Genomic DNA, 19,531 nt, shown 5'->3' with positions numbered 1-19,531 from the left:
TGCCTTCAGCACTCTTCCCCAGATATAGAAATGCTACTTCATTGGCTGCTTATTTAAATCATGTTACAGGAAGAGAAAATCTTAACATAGTCCATGTAGTTGTCATTTAAAAAAACAAATGTTCATATATTTTTTATTACAACTTAGTTTTCTTATTCCCTATCAGTAGATATTTGGATTGTTTCCAGTATTTTTCCATGAATATCTTAAAAATAAACATTTCTGTCTTCCTCTTTTGGGGGGGAGGGTGTATCCTTTTGATGTATTCCCATGAATAATTAGGGCAGTTTTATCACTAGCAAGAGTGGGCTGGTTTTTAATGCATCATGGAGTACTTTTCCGTATCCACCCATCCATCTGTTACATATAATTATATACACACACATTATGTATATATGAAAACCACTGGGCCTGCGTAAATAATTCTCTCAGAAGAATTATTGTGTGTGTCCGGGAACATGGAATCTCAGTGGCCAGGCAGACAAATGGGCCGGGAGCAGAGCCCTTAGATGTACACCATCCTGCTGGCATTACTGATGCTTCATTAGACACAGTAGGGCTCTGGCTTTTGTTGAAATCTGATTGGTCAATGTGCATGGGGTTTCTGGTGTGTGCTGAGTACCGTAGGAGTGACCCAGCCTGAGAGCAGTGTGGTGAGGATCAGGTTACAGAATGTTCTAGAACAGCGATTTTCAACTGGTGTACCAAAAAATTTTTTAAAACATGCAATACCTGAATCAAATTATACCTCTTTTCAGTCAGATTGGCAAAATTATATTTTTTGGTGTGCCACAAAATTTTAGTAATTAGTTTATGTGTGCCACGCGATGAAAAAGGTTGAAAATCACTATCCTAGAAGCTTAGGTGAGTCATTCACCTTCTCTGAACCTTGGTTTCTTCCACTGAATGTTCATGGAATCATCCAAATATCACTTCCAGTGTTGTTTTGTTTTGTTAATCCTCACCCAAGGATATTTTTTCAATTGATTTTTGGAGGGAGTGGAAGGTGTGTGTGTGAGGGGAGAGAAACATCGATGTGAGAGAGACATATTGAGTGGTTGCCTCTGGGGTCTGGGATCAAACTTGCAACCCAGGTTCGTGCCCTTGACCCAGAATTGAACCCGAGACCCTTTGGTGTGCTGGCCTACTCTCTAACCATTGTGCAACACCGGCCAGGGCATCACTTCCAATTTTGCCTCCTGCCCTCCAAGAGCCTTAAAGCCTTAATTGAGATAAGCCAGTACTGGGGGAGCAGTGATTAGGGGATAACGGATGGTCATAGTCACTGAACGAGGTAGGGTCCAGTGAACAGAGGGCACAGTTTAAACTTAGTACCCAGAGTCCAGGAAGTGGCAAACATTTTCAATTGCTGATGCTCAGTCAGGAATCCCAGGAGGTTGTGAGATGAACCAGGAGGTTGTGAGATGTCAATGGCCAACTAAGCACAGGCATTTAGAGTCATTTCATGCACCTCTTTCCTTGCATTCTGCATGCACCTTGTCTGGGAGGTGGTGACTCAGCCCACTTCTTAGTCAGATGCTGATGTTGGGGAGAAAGCAGTGTGTAGGGAAACATAGAGGGAGTAAGCATGTCAGGGATGTAGGCCTCACACCCGGAGTGCTGCTGAGAGTGGCCGCACATCCGTATTTTAAGCCTCTTGTCCCAGAATAATCCTATATAATAAAAAGCTAATATGCAAACTGTCCCCTCAACTTGGAGTTTGACCAGGGGTTGGGCTGGCCAGCCAGCCAACTGCCCACGGTCCCTCCCCTCGGCCGGCCCCATCCCTGATTGCCCCACCCTCATATCGGGGGCAGGGCCGGCCGGACCCCACCCATGCACAAATTCATGCACCAGGCCTCTAGTTAGTAATAAGCCCCTTTTCCTCAGAAGTGTCCCGTTCTGGGTGATGAGTTATGTGGCATCCTTCTCAGCACCAAGGAGTGGCAGAAAAGAGGAAGCTGGTGAGGCCAGGTTTGGGAGGGTGGGGGCAGTAGGACAGGTGTCTTCTGGACACAGCAGCCTGTCCAGCTCCTCCTGAGGTCCAGGCAGCTCTTTCACTGATCAGTGGTGGATGCGAGGTGGGGAGAAAGCCCACAGAGGACAAGGAGACAGCTGGGCAAAACAGTGCTCGCAAAAACACCAAGAAGGACAAAATACCGGCGTAAGGGAAAGTTTTGAATATAGAAATTATGACAATTCAATCATTGAGTAGTCCTTTCTTTCTCTCCCTCCCTCCCTGTTTTTGGTGCCTTTTTCTCTTTCTTTCAGAATGTCCTTGCTTCTTTGTGATTTTTTTTTAAAACCTGAATGTCACATTCTTTAATTCTTACCTTAAGCCCAAACCCAGGCTCTTACATCAACATTAGTGTGTGTGTGTGTGTGTGTGTGTGAGAGAGAGAGGGGGGGGGCTAGGGGGGGGAGGAGTCATATTTTCCAGTGGCTATTAAGAAATGTAGTGTGCTACACCCGGCCTGCATGGATCAGTGGTTGAGCTCCGACCTATAACCAGGAAGTCACGGCACTTGGCCAGGGTGTGGGCTCAGTCCCCAGTGGAGGATGCAGGAGGCAGCCTATCAGTGATTCTCTCTCTTGTCATTGATGTTTCTATCGCTCTCTCCCTCTCCCTTCCTCTCTGAAATCAATAAAAATATATTTTTAAAAAAGAAATGTAGTGTGCTAAAAATTTCATATGGACTGTTCTCAGTGTCCTTGTTTGTAAAGTTGTAAAAATGTTCCGCATCTCATGAAACCGCAGTCCGAATCCTACGGGCTAATCTCTATGAACCGCCAGCATTTTGTTCTTTGGCGCTGAGATGCAGAGGCCTGAAACTCCACAGGGCAACCCTGGCCCAGCCTGTGGCGAGAACCGCTTCTGTTCAGCGGCTGTGGGAGCTTCCAAAATAGGTGCTCTGATCCCCGCCAGCCTGGACGCTGCTTGAGCTGTGTCTGCCCTCCCCTCGGCAGCCTCCTGTCACAGGCCAAGCCTGACAAAGCCCAGAAGACCAAAGGCTCCGGAGCTGCCAGAAAAACCTCAGGATTTGTTTGCTCCCCATGCCCCAGACCCAGGCGCCAGCCCCGGGGACAGATCTGGGCCTGTCAGGAAATCCATGCACAATCTCTGGTGAACTTTGGATGGGACTCGGGACTAGGGTTCAGCAAGGGACATATGGGTGGGGCTAGAGACTTTGTTCCTGAAGCCCCTTTGGCTCCTGGGGAGGTCTCTGGGCAGGCCCCTCCCCTCTCATTGCCCAGGCCTTGGATCCTCTCTGGCCTCTATTTTGTAGCATTGAATAGCTAGCTGCCCTGGGTATGGGTACTTTCCATTGTGTTTAGGTATCTTGCCTCCCCAACTAGGTTGCACAGTGATCCAGGACAGCTGGGGCGGGGGCTAGTGATACAGCCCAGGCATCATTGCAATTTGTCACATTGAATATAATTATTTGTTTTGAGGTGTGTATCCCCATCTAGACCAAAACAACTCGGCAGGGATTTAAAAAAATATATACATATCTCAAACCATGACCTCCTGGTTCAGTGATGACGAACCTTTTGAGCTCGGTGTGTCAGCATTTTGAAAAACCCTAACTTAACTCTGGTGCCGTGTCACATATAGAAATTTTTTGATTTTTGCAACCATAGTAAAACAAAGACTTATATTTTTGATATTTATTTTATATATTTAAATGCCATTTAACAAAGAAAAATCAACCAAAAAAATGAGTTCGCGTGTCACCTCTGACACGCGTGTCATAGGTTCGCCATCACTGTCCTGGTTCATAGGTCAACGCTCAACCATTGAGCCATGCCAACTGGGCTGGGCAGGGATTTTGCTCCAAGTTTGTCTAATATATATCTGTGTCCAGTACTTTCACAGAGGCAAGCGGAGCAGACACGTTTGGGCTTCAGTGTCCCACACCCAGAAACAGTAGATGGCCTAAGACCAGATACCCCCAGCCTCTGAGGGTGAGCAGAGCAAGGTTGCTCCACCATGGGTTCTGACTCAAGACCCAGCTTTTCCCGGTAGCAAGAGGAAGCCCCTCAGAAGAGGGAGGGCTTGAGGGCACCTCTGCCGCAGAGCAGAGCCAGGCTCTGTGCCACTGGCCCAGCGGGTTGGCACACATGCGGCAGCGTCTCAGCCTGAGCTTTCTCTCCGGCCGTCGGGAGACAAGTCCAGCCTTTGGGCAGTGCCCAGTGGGTGTTGCCAACCCTGGCCCCGGCCTCTGATTTCTCTCTCTTCTTCCTCCTACTCGCCCCCCCCCCTTCTTCTTGACCTTTCCTTCTTCCAGCCCTACTGGCTTACCCTCTTACCCTGCCTGTGGGTGGTTCCCCGAGATGGATGGGGCAGGTCAGGGGAGAGGTCGGAGTCCTTGCCTTGATTGCGTCAGTTCTCTGTAGGGAAGTCATGGGGCTGCGGGCGGGGGGGGATCCCTCTACCTCCAGGCCCACATTTTTCTTTCAGGCACTTGGGGGAGAGTGTTTTGCCTTAATTCCCGGGAAGATTCATTCTAAATTGGATGCCTAAGAAATCAGGCTGAGTTTGTTTCCCTCTTTGAAAAAAATCTGCTATAATGGGGCATGGATGGAAGTGAGGCGTTAGAGTCCCATTCTTGGGGTTAGGGCTCAATTCATGTTGTGCTTTTGTTTGCTGAAATAATCAGGAATTAATATTTCCCATGAGCAGCAGCTGTGAGACCTCTTACGTATATTCTGTCTATCTTGCTGCCAGTTCATTCCCTGCCTGCAGTCTCGAACTTGGACGAGCGTGAGAGCGATAGAGATTTACAGTTCCGAGCACGGCCCCAGTGGTCTGAGAAAGAGCCAGATCCCCACATCTACTAGCTCTTTTGTTTGTCCCCTCTCTCCCCCCCATAACGCAGCACACCAAAGTTTGTCCCTGGTCTTCCCACTCCCTCTCAACCCCTCCAACCCTAACAATAATCCATCATTGTTATCTCATGTGGTGTTTGCAAAGCACTTTACAGCCATTGTTGTGAGTTTTTCCTTTTATTTGCAAAGTACTTCACAATTATTATTACAAGTCTTTCCTCTGGATGTGGGGTGATGCTGACCCACTTCCCAGAGCTGGCTTCCCGCTGCCTTCTCAGTGGCAGGGCCGATTCCCATGGTGCCCAGCACCCGGTGGGTGGGGCTTTCCTAAGTCAAGGCCATAGCTGTGCCCTTCTGCCTTAGAAATCAGGCTTAGAAATTGGCTTCAGGCTGCTGCCCACTGCCCTCAGGAAGTTCCGCCCTACCCATTTCTAATGAGGGAATAAGAGGTGGTTGTTACCAAGGTACACACCTCCAGATACTAGTGCTGGTTTGGGGCTCATAGCCTGTCACCTCCCGTTTTGCCCAGAGTGGGTGCTAAGCAGCAGGGTTTGCACTTCTTTCTCTCTGTTTTTCAGTCCAAGGGGTGGGGGTGCAGGAGAGACATGTGTCAAATGTAAGAGAGTAAAATAGTTCCTTCCTCCATAGTGGACTGGGAGTTGCTTGAGGCGATCTGGTCAAAATTATTTTTGTTTCATTTTTATTTTTTTATCTGATTTTAAAAACAGGCAATTATGACATTACAGAATGGTGTTTTTGTTGTTGTTTTAAAGATAAGTTAAGCCCTAGCTGGTTTGGCTAAGTGGATAGAGCATTGGCCTATGGACTGAAGGGTCCTGGGTTCGATTCCGGTCAGGGGCACATACTCAGGTTGCAGGCTCGATCCCCAGTAGGGGGCATGCAGGAGGCAGCTGATCAATGATTCTCATCATTTCTCTCTCTCTTTCTCTCTCTCTCTCTCTCTCTCTCTCTCTCTCTCCTTTCCTCTCTGAAATCAATATATATATATGTTCATACAATCCAAGTAGCCTAACAAAAGTTCCTTAAATGGCATTTTGTGTGCTGCATTTTTTATTTAACATGTCGGATAAGCATTTTCCTCTATTGTCACATGGTCTTTATAATAATCACTTAAAATGATATAACTGTTCATTGGGTAGGTTGGATGGCAATTTTCTGGTAGAGAATATGGACACTTGTGCAGATTTAAAGATGTAGGGGTTGTGGGGAAGACATGTGTCTGACGGGGGGGGGGGGGTGAGGGGAGTGCCTTTAGGAAGGATGGCCTTGCCCTGCCATTCAGTTCTTTCCTTTGGCTGCTGGTGTGACCCCCGACCTTTCGATCTGAGTCAGACTTCTGCACTTTCCACCCTAGACAAGAAGTTTCTGCCACCCAAAGCCCCAGCTTGGTTAAGGTATGTTCTGAAAATGAGTTGAGTAACGTTGTTACTCGAAATTGGTGTTCTGGCTCAATTTCCCAAGTTAGGTCATTAGCATTCTGAGAGTAAGACTCCCCATGACATTTGTACAAGTGCTTAAATAGCAGATGCTCGGTAAATAGTTGTATGTACTTACCAGCCTCCAATGCCTTTCCCTGGCCAGTCAAATAGCTGCTTGGCTGTGTAACCCATTCTGGAAGGCAAGCTTGAAGGAGTTCCTAAGGCAAACCTTTGTGTTGGCTTCTCAAAGCAGTAAAAGGCCAGGAACCAGCAGAGTGTTGTTAGGGCGGCCTCTTAGACGAGTCTGCCCAACTATAAAACAGTAAGTGTGAAGGGAACGAAAGAGGAACGGTTTATGCAGTTTTTGTCTCTGGAACATAGGAAAGAAGCCAGATTGCTTATCTTTAAAAAGAAGATGATCACCACCCTTGAGAACTCCATACTGAAGTATTTGTGAATGAAGTGGTAGAATGTGTGGGATTTTCTCCAGTTCTGCCAGACGGGGGAAGTGGGTGGAGGCATATGAGACGAAAGTGGGCACAAGTTGTTGGGAGCTGAATAATTATTAAATAGAGTTATTTTGCCCAGCTGCTGTGTGGCTCAGTGATTGAGTATCAACTTATGAACCAAGGGGTCACCGGTTCAATTCTTGCTCCATCCCTGGTGGTGGGAGTGCACCAGACAGCCAATTGATGTTTCTATCTCTCCATCTCTCTCTCTTCCTCTCTTTGAAATTATTAAAAACATAATTTTTAAAAAAGAGTTTATTTTTAAATTCTGTTCACTTTTGAATATGTTGACATTTTTTCATAATAATGATAATTTTAAAAAAAGAGTAAGAGGGTTGTCTTAGGTTAGGACTGGTGAGACTGGTCCTTCCTTCCCAAGCCTGATTTTATACCAGAAGCCAGTGTCTTGTTTCAATTTTGAGGCTGTAGTGCCATCTAGTGTTTATTACAAACACTCAACAAAATGATGACATTGCAAGGGCCCCTGGGTAGTAGTCTAAGGCCCTTCTGTGAACTCTCCCGGCCTTTCCAGTTCCCTCAGGGAAGGCTTGGGCTGAGGGAGCAGGGCTACCAACCCCAGGCAAGGGCAGGTACAAGCCTGCCTGGAAGTGAAGGTGGAGGTGGCCTTGACGGTAGTGAGGGTGGTGGCAGGTTGCTCCTCGCTCCACGCCTCCCCCAGGCTTGGGGAAGCAAGCTGTGGAGCGGAGTCTCCTTTCCATGTGCGGCTGTGCAGGCAGGTGACCTTGCTGCAGGGTTCCCAGTGTGACCCAGGGACAAAAATAGCCTCTCTTGTGACCAGTGTGTGCTCAGCTCCCTGGCCTGAGCAAACAGCCCCTCACACCTGCACACTGTTGACTCGGTGTAGACATACAGCTACTTGTTTGCAGGTGCGAATGACTGTTTGTGTACCCAGAGTTGAGGGGGAGGGCCGTCCTCTTCTTCAGCCCACGGTTTCCTTAGAGCAGGTATCGTGGGGTCACAGAAGTAGCAGAACGTGCAGCCTGACACCCCAGGGCTGGGTCCTGATGGAGAGAGAGCTCTTAAAAACCCTCCCCTCCAGCCCTAGCTGGTTTGGCTCAGTGGTTAGAGCGTTGGCCTGTGGACTGGAGGGTCCCAGATTCGATTCCACTCAGGGGCACGTGCTCGGGTTGCAGGCTCGATCCCCAGTGGGGGGCGTGCAGGAGGCAGCTGATCGATGATTCTCTCTCATCATTGATGTTTCTATCTCTCTCTCCCTCTCCCTTCCTCTCTGAAATCAATAAAAATATATTAAAAGAAACTCCCCCTTCAACTATCGCCCCCCCCTTACTAGAGAAGAATCCACTCTTTTTTTTTTTTCTTTTACACATTTTTTATTGATTTTTTACAGAGAGGAAGGGAGAGAGATAGAGAGCTAGAAACATCGATGAGAGAGAAACATCGATCAGCTGCCTCCTGCACATCCCCCACCGGGGATGTGCCCGCAACCCAGGCACATGCCCCTGACCGGAATCGAACCCGGGACCCCCCAGTCCGCAAGCCGACGCTCCATCCACTGAGCCAAACCGGCCGCGGCAAGAAGAATCCACTCTTGCCTCTGGTAGTAGGACAAAGACAATCTGGACACCAGAGTAGCTATATTTAGGGACAGAGAACATTCGGAAAAGATATAAACATCTTTCAAAATAAGAAGCCATGTTCGCGGAGTCAGAGAGACTTCTGCAAATTCCAAGCCAGGCTTTATATAGATCATAGGGGATAACAAAAGTGGCCCAGCCGATTTCACCAGGGCAACTGAACTGGACATGAGTGGCATTTACCAATTGTAAAATTCTATAGGCGTGGAAGATAAAGGTAATGGGGCTGGGGGAGGGCAGGGGAGTGACAAATGACGGCAACTTTCCCATAGACGTGTGTTCAACTCTGTCACCATTGCTGTCACATGTACTTTTATTTTATGTATCAATAAGCAAGAAAATATGTCAAATTGTGAATCAGAATATCATACAGGCATATTGAAATGAGGAAATGAATTACAGCCTTTTGGGGGGGCGTGCAGGGCAGTTTAAAATTTCAAGAACTTTCAGAAAATGTAGTCCCTTTTGGTTCATTAATTCTACTTCTAGGGGAGTATCCTAAGAAATAACCAGAAATGCTAACATTTGTGTACAAAATGAGCCATGTTTACAAAATAAAAGTGAAAAACTGGGTAATGATTAAGTAAAGGTCAATGATGGTAATCAAAGGATGGCACATTTATATGATGGGATCTTATACTGCACTCAAAATGAGCTTATGAAGATTTTCTAATGTGGGAAAGGCTTTGACATTAAGCGAAAAAACAAGCTCAAAATTATATAACTTGACCTCAACCAGGCAAAAATGTATGTCAATATATATAAAGTATTCCAAAGGATATAACAGAAAAAAATGCTAATGACACTGGTGATCTTCGAGTTATAGGATTATATGTAATTTATATTTCTTTACACATTTCAGTGTTTTCTTATTTTCCTGAAGTAAATATTTATAATTTTTATTCAAAGGAATCTTAATTTTAAAAGGAAAAAAAGAGAGAGACAGAAGGTCAGAGTGGATCTGAGTGTTAGATAAAAACCTCAGGGTTACAGGCTCAGAAGGAGAGATGAGGGACTAAAATCAGGCTGCTGGCGGTTGCTGCCAGACTTTCTTCCTGTCTCCTGACTGGGGAGAGCCCTGCTGTGTCTGGGATGTCCGAGAGTAAACATGTCCACTTCCCATGACAGCCCTTGGAGCAGACAGATCCCCAGGGGTTAAGGTCAAAGTGAGGCCCCAAAGCTATCCATCCTGCACTCCTTGCAAGGAAAGGGCATTATTTCTTTGGTCTCTAGATTTTCTGACGTGAGGTTAATATGAATAAACAAATAATTAATCCTCTGTGTTCTTTCCCACCCAGTAGATATGTTTGATGACTTCTCGGAAGGCAGAGAGTGTGTCAACTGTGGGGCCATGTCTACCCCACTCTGGAGGCGGGATGGGACAGGGCACTACCTGTGCAACGCCTGTGGCCTTTACCACAAGATGAACGGCATCAACCGGCCCCTCATCAAGCCCCAGCGCCGGCTGGTAAGCAAGTACCCAGACCACAGAAGTCCAACAGCCCGGGGTGGGGGTGGGGCACATTTCGCTCTTCTCAGCCCCTGGCTCCTACCTTGGTGGGACATCTCCTGGTTTTGAATTTTGGATTTCAAGTCATCTTTAGAAGAAGGTATGGTTTGAGGGGTTGGGTCGGTGGGTGGAGGCTACATAGTAATTTCTCACACCTTTAGAGTTAAGTTAGCTTGAGCTACAAGGTTTTCCAGACTTGACCTTGAGCAAAGAGCCAGATATTTCTCTGGCAAAATGGGTTTACTCTGCAACAACGAAGATTTGTAATGCGGGGCATGTGGTCCACTGGTGAACCATGCCACGTCCAGATGACAAAGGAGGGGAACATTCTTTCTTAGAGGAAGGAGGAGCTGTTGTAAACAAAGAGTCCATTGGAGGAACCTGGGAGTTAGAAGTATTGTGGCTTTTCATTGGCTGAGCTGTAAGTCTTGGGGGCGGGAGGAGAAGACCCTCCTTCTACCTGCTGGAGTAGTAGAGTAGAAAAACTTCTTCCTGTTGGAGATGGAAAATATGTCTCTTGTTCGGAGTAATTATGAGTGTACCACATGAGACTCCCCTGACAGCCCCTCCCAACTTCAATTTAAATGAGGTTTCTATTTATTAATCTTCATAAGAACATCTAATTCAAGCCCTTAATTATGCAGAAGTGAAAAGTGAGGCTCACAAAAGCTAGTGGCTTGCCTGGGGTCACATATGAGTGAGTCCAGACTTCCTGGTTCCCAGTCCAGCGTTCTCTTGTACGTCTCCTGTGCTCCTATCAGCTCCATGAGGAAGGTCAACTCTTCCTTTATTCCTTTGTTACTTACCCGTTTTTCAACTGATCAACCCAAATCCCAGGGAGGTTAAACAGTGTGTACCTGACCTGTGGCTGCGGAAAAGTTTGGAATTGAGCTTTTGGTTCTTTGTTCTGTGGGCTTTTCTTACTATAATTTGATTTTGACCAATACATACTGGCTTTCATGTATATTAGGGAGGGAAGAACAGAGGAGATCAACCCTGATGTTTCCCTTTCTTGAGGTCCCACGGCCCATCCAGTCTCTGATGACACTTGGATACGATAAATCCTCACCCACCACTTGAAAACCATATTAATTCTGCTTTTCTGCCTCCAGTGCCCAGTGCTCATTGGACTTTCCATCTAACAGTGAATGACTAATAACGTCACTAAGCCACAGTCCGGACTAGCATTCACTCTTCTCCCAGGGCATAAATTTCCCCACCCCACCCGCCCCAGGAGCGGCCGGGTGAAGGGGGGCCCTGGCGCTCTGGCTGGCCTGAGATGCTCACACAGGATTATGATCACCTGCTCCCGCCACCCACACAGGGGAGGCTCAGCCCTGCAGCACTCCCTCCCTGTGAGGCAGAAGCAGCAGCGCCTGCCTTTTACTTGGACTTGAAGGGTTTGTCTCCTGTGTTGCAGTCCGCTTCCCGCCGAGTGGGCCTCTCCTGTGCCAACTGCCAGACCACCACCACCACGCTGTGGCGCCGCAACGCGGAGGGCGAGCCCGTGTGCAACGCCTGCGGCCTGTACATGAAGCTCCACGGCGTAAGTAGTCCCACCCCCCTTGCAGGACCACCACCTAGACCAGCATCCTTGCTCTCTCATACCCATCACTCAGTCCTCACTCGTCTTTCTCCCTTCACACTATAGTTTATTTTTTCCTTCTTAACAGAGGTATTTAGATATGGAAGGAACCATACAGACTACATTAGTCCATTCAGGCTGTTCCAACAGAATACCATAGACCGGGTGACTTCTAAATAGAAATTTATTTATCTCAGTGTGGAGGCTAAGAGTTGGAGATCAAGGGTACCAGCATAGTGGAGGTCACAGACTTTTCCGCACATGCAGGGCATGAGGGGAGCTCTCTGGAGTCTCTTTTATGAGGCTATTAATCCCATTCATGAGGGCTCCACCCGCATGACCTAATCAACTCCCAAAGGCCCCAGCTCCTGACACCATCGTCTTCGGGGATGGGTTTCTAACATGAATTTTGGGGAGACACAGAATTTCATACCATAGCAGAAACACTGACACTCACTTCATCTTTAACATTATATAAGTCTAATTCCCATTTACAGATGAGGAGACTCAGAGTGGTCTCTATATATGGTTAGTATGAAAAAACGAAGGTAACAATTCAATGGATAAAGGATAGCTTAAGAATAATCGTACTGATAAAATCTGGAAAACACAAGCAAAGCTTGACCTCTACCTCCTACCAAAACCAAAAATAAGCTTGGGTGAATTAAAGATATGAAATGTAAAATATCGTTAAATAGCGACAATAAAAATACTAGAAAAAATGAAGGAGATAATATGTGTATAACCTTGTGGGTGAGAGGAGAACTTGTTAGACAAGTTTTCAGAACTCTTAAGCCGTAAGATAAAAGTCAGGTATATTTGATTCTAGAACATTTAATATTAGTGTACAGAAAAAAGATACCTCAGGAAAGTAAAAACCAATACACGTATCAGCAAAAGGGTTCATATTTCCAGAATACAGGGAGTTTTACAAAGCTCTTCATGTTCTGATTTGCAACAATCTCCATTAAAAAGTCAGTGTAGAATATTGTACACAGTATGGCACCATTTTTATGAAGAAAGAGAAAGAACGTAATTTATATGTCGCTGTTTATTTACACCGAGAACACCCGGAAGAATACATAAGAAACTGGTAGCATGTAGCATGGGTTGCTCTAGGAGAAGTAACAGGAGAGCTGGAGTGACCTGTTTTTTCACTGTGTACCCTCTTTGTAACTTTTAGTTGGTGCATCTCTTAGTTGTTCAAATATAAGTTAAACTAAAACAACACAAGCAAAACAAACAAAAAAAGATATCTTACAGAATAATAAGAAAATAACAATCCATCTTCCCCCATTTCCCCAAATGGGCAAAAGAAATAAACATATAATTCACAGAAGCCGCTCAGGTTAGCCACCGAACACATGCAGAGAGGCTGGGCCTCACTAAAAATCAGGGAAATGTCAATTAACACAACCTTGAGGTTCCCTGTGTTGCCCGTGTGTTTGGCAAAAATTAAAATGCGTGATAATATAGCTGTGCTGTGGATTTGGGAAAACAAATACTCTCGTACTGTATATTGCTGATTTGTATGTAAATTATGACAAATATTCTTTCAGGAAATTAACCTGGCAGTACTTACTAAGGTTAAAAACACACATACCTTTTGATGTAGCAGCTCTATTTTTGAGAAACTTGCCTATAAAACAATAAAAGAATCAATACATGATGTTTGAAGTATTTATTGCTGCAGTGTTTGTATTGGCAAAAAATAGAAACAATCTAGCCTCATAAAGAAACGGTTGAGTAAATTATGGCACATCCTATAACGTATACTGTTGCACAGAAATTTAAAAAGGAATGTGTCTTGACCTGGAGTAATGAAAAAACATATTGCAAAGAAATATATACATAGTATGACCCTATACTATGGAGGTGAGGGTACATTAGACATACACACAGATGGAAGGATGGATGAGTACATACATACATAGATGTATAGATATGCATAAGTGCATACAAGTTTGAGAAACTAGCCTATAAAACAATAAAAGAATCAATACATGATGTTTGAAGTGTTTATTGCTGCAGTGTTTGTATTGGAACACAGTAAGGAACAGTCTATTTCTCCAATTGCCTCATGGGGACAGGATTGATGGTAGTGGGCTGGGAGGGGAGTTATGAACTTAATCTCATGCATGTTTTCATCTTAATGAGCAAAAAGTGGCTAAAATATCGTTAAGAACATTCATAAGATAATACACTTGTGTATTCTTCAATGAATGTATATAAGGATGTTTGTTGAATAATTGTAATAGTAAAAATGGAGAAAAAGCTCCAGGAGGAAAATGGTTAAAGAAACAGTTGTTCTCCAATGGAGAGTGGAGGAGAGTTATAGAGGAATATTATGCAGTATTAAAAAATTAAAAGTAGAATTACCATATGACCCAGCAGTCCCATCTCTGGGACTTTTCATTTCCAAAAAGAATTGAAAACTGGGTCTTGAACAGATATTTGTACACTCATGATCATGGTAGCATTATTCACAATAGCCCAAAGGTGGAAGCAACCCATATGTCCATTGATGGGCAGATGGATAAACAAAATGTGGTATATACATACAATAGAATATTATTCAGCCTTTAAAAGAAAATTCTGACACATGCTACAACATGGATGAACCTTGAAGTCATTATGCTGAGTGAAATAAGTCAGTCACAGAAGGTCAAACACTATACAATTCTACTTACATGAGGTACCAAGAGTGGTCAAATTCAGAGGCAGAAAGTAGAATAGTGGTTGCCAGGGGCAGGGGCAGAGGGGAATTGGGGAGTTATTTAATGGGGACAGAGTTTCAGTTTTGCAAGATGAAAAGAGTTCTGGAGATGATGGTGGTGATGGCTGCACAACATTGTAACTGTGCTTATTAACACCACTGAATTGTATACTTAAAAATGGTTAAGATGGTGTCCAACCAGCATGGCTCAGTGGTTGAGCATCAATCTATGAACTAGGAGTTCACGGTTCAATTCCCGGTTAGAGCACATGCCCAGGTTGTGGGCTGGATCCCCAGTGTGGGGCCTGCAGGAGGCAGCCAATCAATGATTCTCTTTCATCATTGATGTTTTTATCTCTCTCTCCCTCTCCCTTCCTCTCTGAAATCAATACAAAAATATGTTTAAAAAATGGTTAAGATGGTAAATTTTATGTTATGTGTATTTGTTGTTTTTTTAATCCTCACTTGAGGATATTTTTTCCATTGATTTCTAGAGAGAGTAGAAGGGAGAAAGAGAGAGAGAGAGAGAGAGAGAGAGAGAGAGAGAGAGAGAGAGAGAGAGACATCGTTGTGAAAGAGACACATTGACTGGTTGCCTTCTGCACGCGCCCCAACCAGGGGGCCAGGGTCAAACCCATGACTGAGGCACATGCCCTTGACCAGGAATGGAACCTGTGACCCTTCAGTTTTCGGACTGATGCTCTCTCACCACTGAGAAAACTGGTCAGGGCTGTTATGTGTATTTTACCACAATTTTAAAAAGTAAGTACTGAGGGTGGGTGGGGATAAAGAAGAGGGCAAGATTCCTCTGAAGTTGGGATGGGCTTTACCAGGGCCTGAGTACACTTTCCCCCAAAGTTGGGAGTGCTATCTCATCTGACCCTCAGTTGACTAGAAGGCAAGTTCAAGTTCATGGACGCTGGTGCACTTCTCTTAACCGCTCGGTGCTGACATCTCTGAAGTGGCGATTGCTTTTCTTTCAGTGTTTGCAGGTGTGGCCTTTATTAATCCCATATGGGAGACCAGCGTAGACCAGGGACTGTGCTGTTGTGGGCCGGGCCTAAAAGAAACCAGATGTGGGGAAGGCACAGCATTGGAAAACATTAGAAAGATGCAGGCTTGCTCCCCGGGCACTGGTTTGGGCCTCTGTGAGTGACAGCTGACAGTCACTGCACGTTTATGAGGAGTCAGATGCGATAAACGTATTGTCCACGGACAGTTTATCTCAGCACCTGGCCACAGGTCCATCTCTCCAGCATAATCTCTTGCTGCTCCCATGGAAACACCGCTGTTGGCTACAGTCAGATTCAATGCAGTGAAGTGCTGCTGTAGGCAGCGTGTCTTTACATCCTCACTCCCGGGGACTGTCCCAGTTTATGCCCGTTTTCTTGGCATCGTCACTGAGAAGAGCACCGCCTTTTCACTCTCACGGAGTCCTGATGTGGCTGATGAATGAAAGGCGTTGGCACACACTGTGCCTGCTGCCCGAAATACCTGCCCCCGTCTGCTCCACAGCCTCCTACAACTCAGACGTCCCCTCTTCCGGGAAGCCTTCCTTGATGAGCTCATGCGCCATTCCCTCTCCACCCCAACCCAGGACAGAGTTCTCCCCCAACACCGATGAGTCTGGTTATTTTCTATTGTCTGTCCTTCCCACTAAACGTGAACCTCTGGAGGGAAGGATCTGTGCCCTTCAGTGTCTGTTTCTTCAGGGACTAGTTAATACCCAGGATGTCATAAAGGTGCTCAATACATTTTTAAAAAGAACAGAATTGATTTCTTTCTTGGCAGAAGTTCCAGGGGCTGATTTCCTTAGTCTCAGGGCCACGGTTTACAGAGGAATTGCTTAGATGTTGTCTTCCCATAGTGTGTATATTGAAATATTGTAGCTGATCATGCACAAATGGAAAACCATATCTATCGACTTGTCATCTCAGGTTCCCAGGCCTCTTGCGATGCGGAAAGAGGGGATTCAAACCAGAAAACGGAAGCCCAAGAACCTTAATAAAGCTAAGACACCAGCAGGTGAGGGAAAGAGCTGCATGTAATTACATGAACAAGTCTGACGTCCGTGGAGTGTGTGGGAACGTGTTCTTGGTAAGGGGAAGCCGGCCCAGGGAGTCAAGGTGTAACGTTGGCATCATCCATCCCTAGCTTTTCAGGACACAGTGAGGAACCCCGCAGAAGAGGGACATCACCACGGGACATATTGGAGCTTTGGAAGCAGGTTCTGGCCAAGTTGTGGCCTGATCATTGCCAGTCGCAAAGGCCGCAGTGGGCCAGCTGGACTGGTCGAGGGCCTGAAGGAAAAGGGAACTGTCCCCAGTCCCCCCATCTTTGGGATCTAGTCATGGTCACAACAGACTGGTTTGTAAGCCAGTGTATAATCAACATCACGTAGTACTTTGTACTTTAGAAAGTTTCTTCACAAATATTCTCTTGTTGAGCTTTAAAGACCCCCCATGAGACCCCACTTATTATGTTCATTTTACAAACAAGAAGCTGAGGCTCAGAGAGGGCAGTGGCTTAACCAGAATCACACAGCTGTGGATGGGTAGTTAGACCCATGTTTTTACACGTCAGGGTCCAAATGCTGTTTAAGGTACCACCCTGCCTTCTCAATTTCCTAGATGAAGGCTGAGGACTACTTCTGTTCCCTCCCAGAGCCCTTCCTCCTCAGTGCTGCTACCAAAGGAAAGATCTCACTGGGAAATGCCATAGTCACAGCAAAATAAACCAGCGGATCTGATGGGAAGTTGGCCCTGCAGAGCCAGATAATTTCCCCTTTCCACTCCCAAGAACACGACCACAGTTGTCCTTTCCCGGATTCAGCAGTGCTTACCGCTCCGGCAGCCGTATCTCATTAGACCAGCAGTTCTCAACCTGTGGGTCGCGACCCCTTTGGGGGTCGAATGACCCTTTCACAGGGGTCTCCTAAGACCATCAGAAAACACATATATAATTACATATTGTTTTTGTGATTAATCACTATGCTTTAATTATGTTCAATTTGTAACAATGAAATTGGGGGTCACCACAACATGAGGAACTGTATTAAAGGGTTGCAGCATTAGGATGGTTGAGAACCACTGCATTAGACCTTTCAGTGTCTCTCCCCTGTGGTCCGCACTGTTCATAAGTAACCCCACCCCACCCCAGAGAGGTTTTTGGTTCAGATGGACAATCCTCTATCTGAAATTCAAAGTCCAGGGGGCTAGATTTGGCAGCAAAACCCAATCTGAACAGACACAGGCTATGTATCATCTTTTATTTGCCACACTTGTGAATATTCCCATGTTTTGCTGTAGAACTATTCACGTATTTCAATGTGGGTATTGTCCCAGACCTCACTGGAGTTGTCCTCTAATGTACAGTATATGCCCTTTTAAAAATTAAAAATAAAAGTTTTGAGTCCTGAAACACCTGTGGCCTCAAGGGGTTTGGGATAAGGGATGGTGCCCCTGTCATTTCAAAAAAAAGTTCTCTTGAAAATCTCATTTGGGGAACCGATGCCCTCCACCCATGAAGGACCCCGGATTTTCGCCCCAGCAAATATAAAGAAGCCATTAGCATGGACCTACCCTGGCTGTCTCAAAGGACAGCCACCCCTTTGTCCTTGCCTCTGCTCTGCTCGGGTGTCCTGACTCTGCCTTGTTCCAGGTCCCTCGGGCAGCGAGAGCCTCCCTCCCACCAGCAGCGTTTCCAGCAACTCCAGCACCGTGACCACCAGCAGCAGCGAAGAGATGCGCCCCATCAAGACAGAGCCTGGGCTGGGGTCCCACTACGGCCACAGCAGCTCCATGTCCCAGGTGCGCCCCTGAGCGGGGAACAGGACTGCCCCTGAGGAAGTAGTACCAGGTGGCCAGGCCGGCACTGGGGTCTGGAGCACATGACTGAGGGACTTGTCCGCTGCCCGTTGCCCTCAGGGCCCCACTCGAGGCTGGGGGCTGCTGGCACATCTGATCAAGCCACAGTGATCTGGACACACCTGTGAGAGACAAATGTTGGGCAGCTCCTCTGTCTCCTAAGGGAGGGGTGGTTTGACCTTGGCCTTGAAGGATGCGTAGATGTTAGGAGGAGGAAGGGAAGGAGGGGGGCCCTCCTGGCATGGGCAGAGGTGTGGAACTGGAGAGGGCCCGGTGGGTGGGTGGGTTGGGGGTGGTGAGGAGGTCACAAGCAGGATGTCATTTTCACGAGGGCCAGGTGCAAGGCCATCTTTCTCGTGTGCCCAGAGGATGGACCAGCAGTCCCCTCATTCTCTTCTTTTGCAAATGATGGCATCCCTGCTCCTGAACCCCCTTCCCTCTGTGGCTCCCCTCATTTGGGATCGGGATGTTCCTGGTCACAGTCTCCCATTAACTCTGACCTTTCCCTGCCCATACTTGCGGGAGGCCATGTCTAACCAGCTCTTTGCTGTCGGGGTGAAGAGCAGCTGGCTCTGTAGAACCAGCAGAGCCAGGAGCCCCTTCCAGATGGGAAGACGGCTACTGCTTGAAAGTGGGGCGCTGATGGTGATGGGATTGTAGCAAAGGTCTCAGGTAACTATCAGAGAAACCAGAGTAGTCGCAACCTACTGGTCGTGGTGCTCAGTGGCAGCTGATGAATCACACAGACCCTCTGCACCCACAGCACAGGGTGGAGGAAATGGAAATGCTGGGTCCCGGGTCCTGCCCTTGTCCGTTGGCCGTTCCTCTGGTCCCTCTCCTAGGTGTGGGAGCCAGCCTGGGGACACCACCTAACGGGGCTCCCCCACCTGAGCCCTCAGGAGTGACCCCACCGACCTCATCTCGCCCTCTTTGCTTTGCAGACGTTCTCGGTCAGCGCCATGTCTGGCCACGGGCCCTCCATCCACCCGGTCCTCTCGTCCCTGAAGCTCTCCCCACAAGGCTACGCAGCTTCTGTCAGCCAGTCACCGCAGGCCAGCTCCAAGCAGGACCCTTGGAACAGCCTGGCCTTGGCCGACAGTCACGGGGACATAATCACTGCATAATGTCACCTCCCTCCCTCCTCAGATTCCTGCACAGACTTGGGACTTAGAGAGCCGCGGAGGCGAGGGCGGCTCCCAGCGGCCAGCCTGCTCTGTCTGGGAATGACTCCGGAACAACTGGGAAGAAACTTGAAGTCGATGATTTGGTGAGGGGAGTGGGTGTAGGATTTCATCAGATGCCTCTTCAAGATGAGGGGCTGGGATGGGCCCAGACTCTGATCTGGACGCACCCACCCTTCGCGAGGAGCACACTCAAGTCCCTTCCGTGGAGCTGGAGACTTCTTTCTCGTTTTCTGCCCCACTCCACCCTGACAAGAGATGAGCTGTCCTTCTCTACCC

The 19,531-nt window shown here is 47.0% G+C and overlaps 1 protein-coding gene across 2 annotated transcripts in view; it reads left to right on the top strand.

The window, feature by feature from the left end:
• The window catches only part of GATA4 (GATA binding protein 4), a 49,726-nt gene extending 30,246 nt beyond the window's left edge, over positions 1-19,480 (top strand). Inside the window, exons 2-6 of one of the 2 annotated variants that reach the window (XM_014457935.2) lie at positions 9,696-9,862; positions 11,325-11,450; positions 16,143-16,230; positions 17,866-18,014; positions 19,013-19,480. In XM_014457935.2, coding sequence (XP_014313421.1) covers positions 9,698-9,862; positions 11,325-11,450; positions 16,143-16,230; positions 17,866-18,014; positions 19,013-19,195 — 711 coding nt within the window. In that variant the 5' untranslated portion in view covers positions 9,696-9,697 and the 3' untranslated portion in view covers positions 19,196-19,480. Of the gene's footprint in view, positions 1-9,692; positions 9,863-11,324; positions 11,451-16,142; positions 16,231-17,865; positions 18,015-19,012 lie in introns of both variants that reach the window. The other variant, XM_006109712.3, reaches the window with a different exon arrangement.
• Positions 19,481-19,531: the final 51 nt, after the last annotated feature.

This window comes from Myotis lucifugus, unplaced genomic scaffold, assembly GCF_000147115.1.
Source record: "Myotis lucifugus unplaced genomic scaffold, Myoluc2.0 scaffold_1, whole genome shotgun sequence".
Lineage (NCBI taxonomy): Eukaryota > Metazoa > Chordata > Mammalia > Chiroptera > Vespertilionidae > Myotis > Myotis lucifugus.
This window is presented reverse-complemented; position numbering and strand designations above follow the sequence as displayed.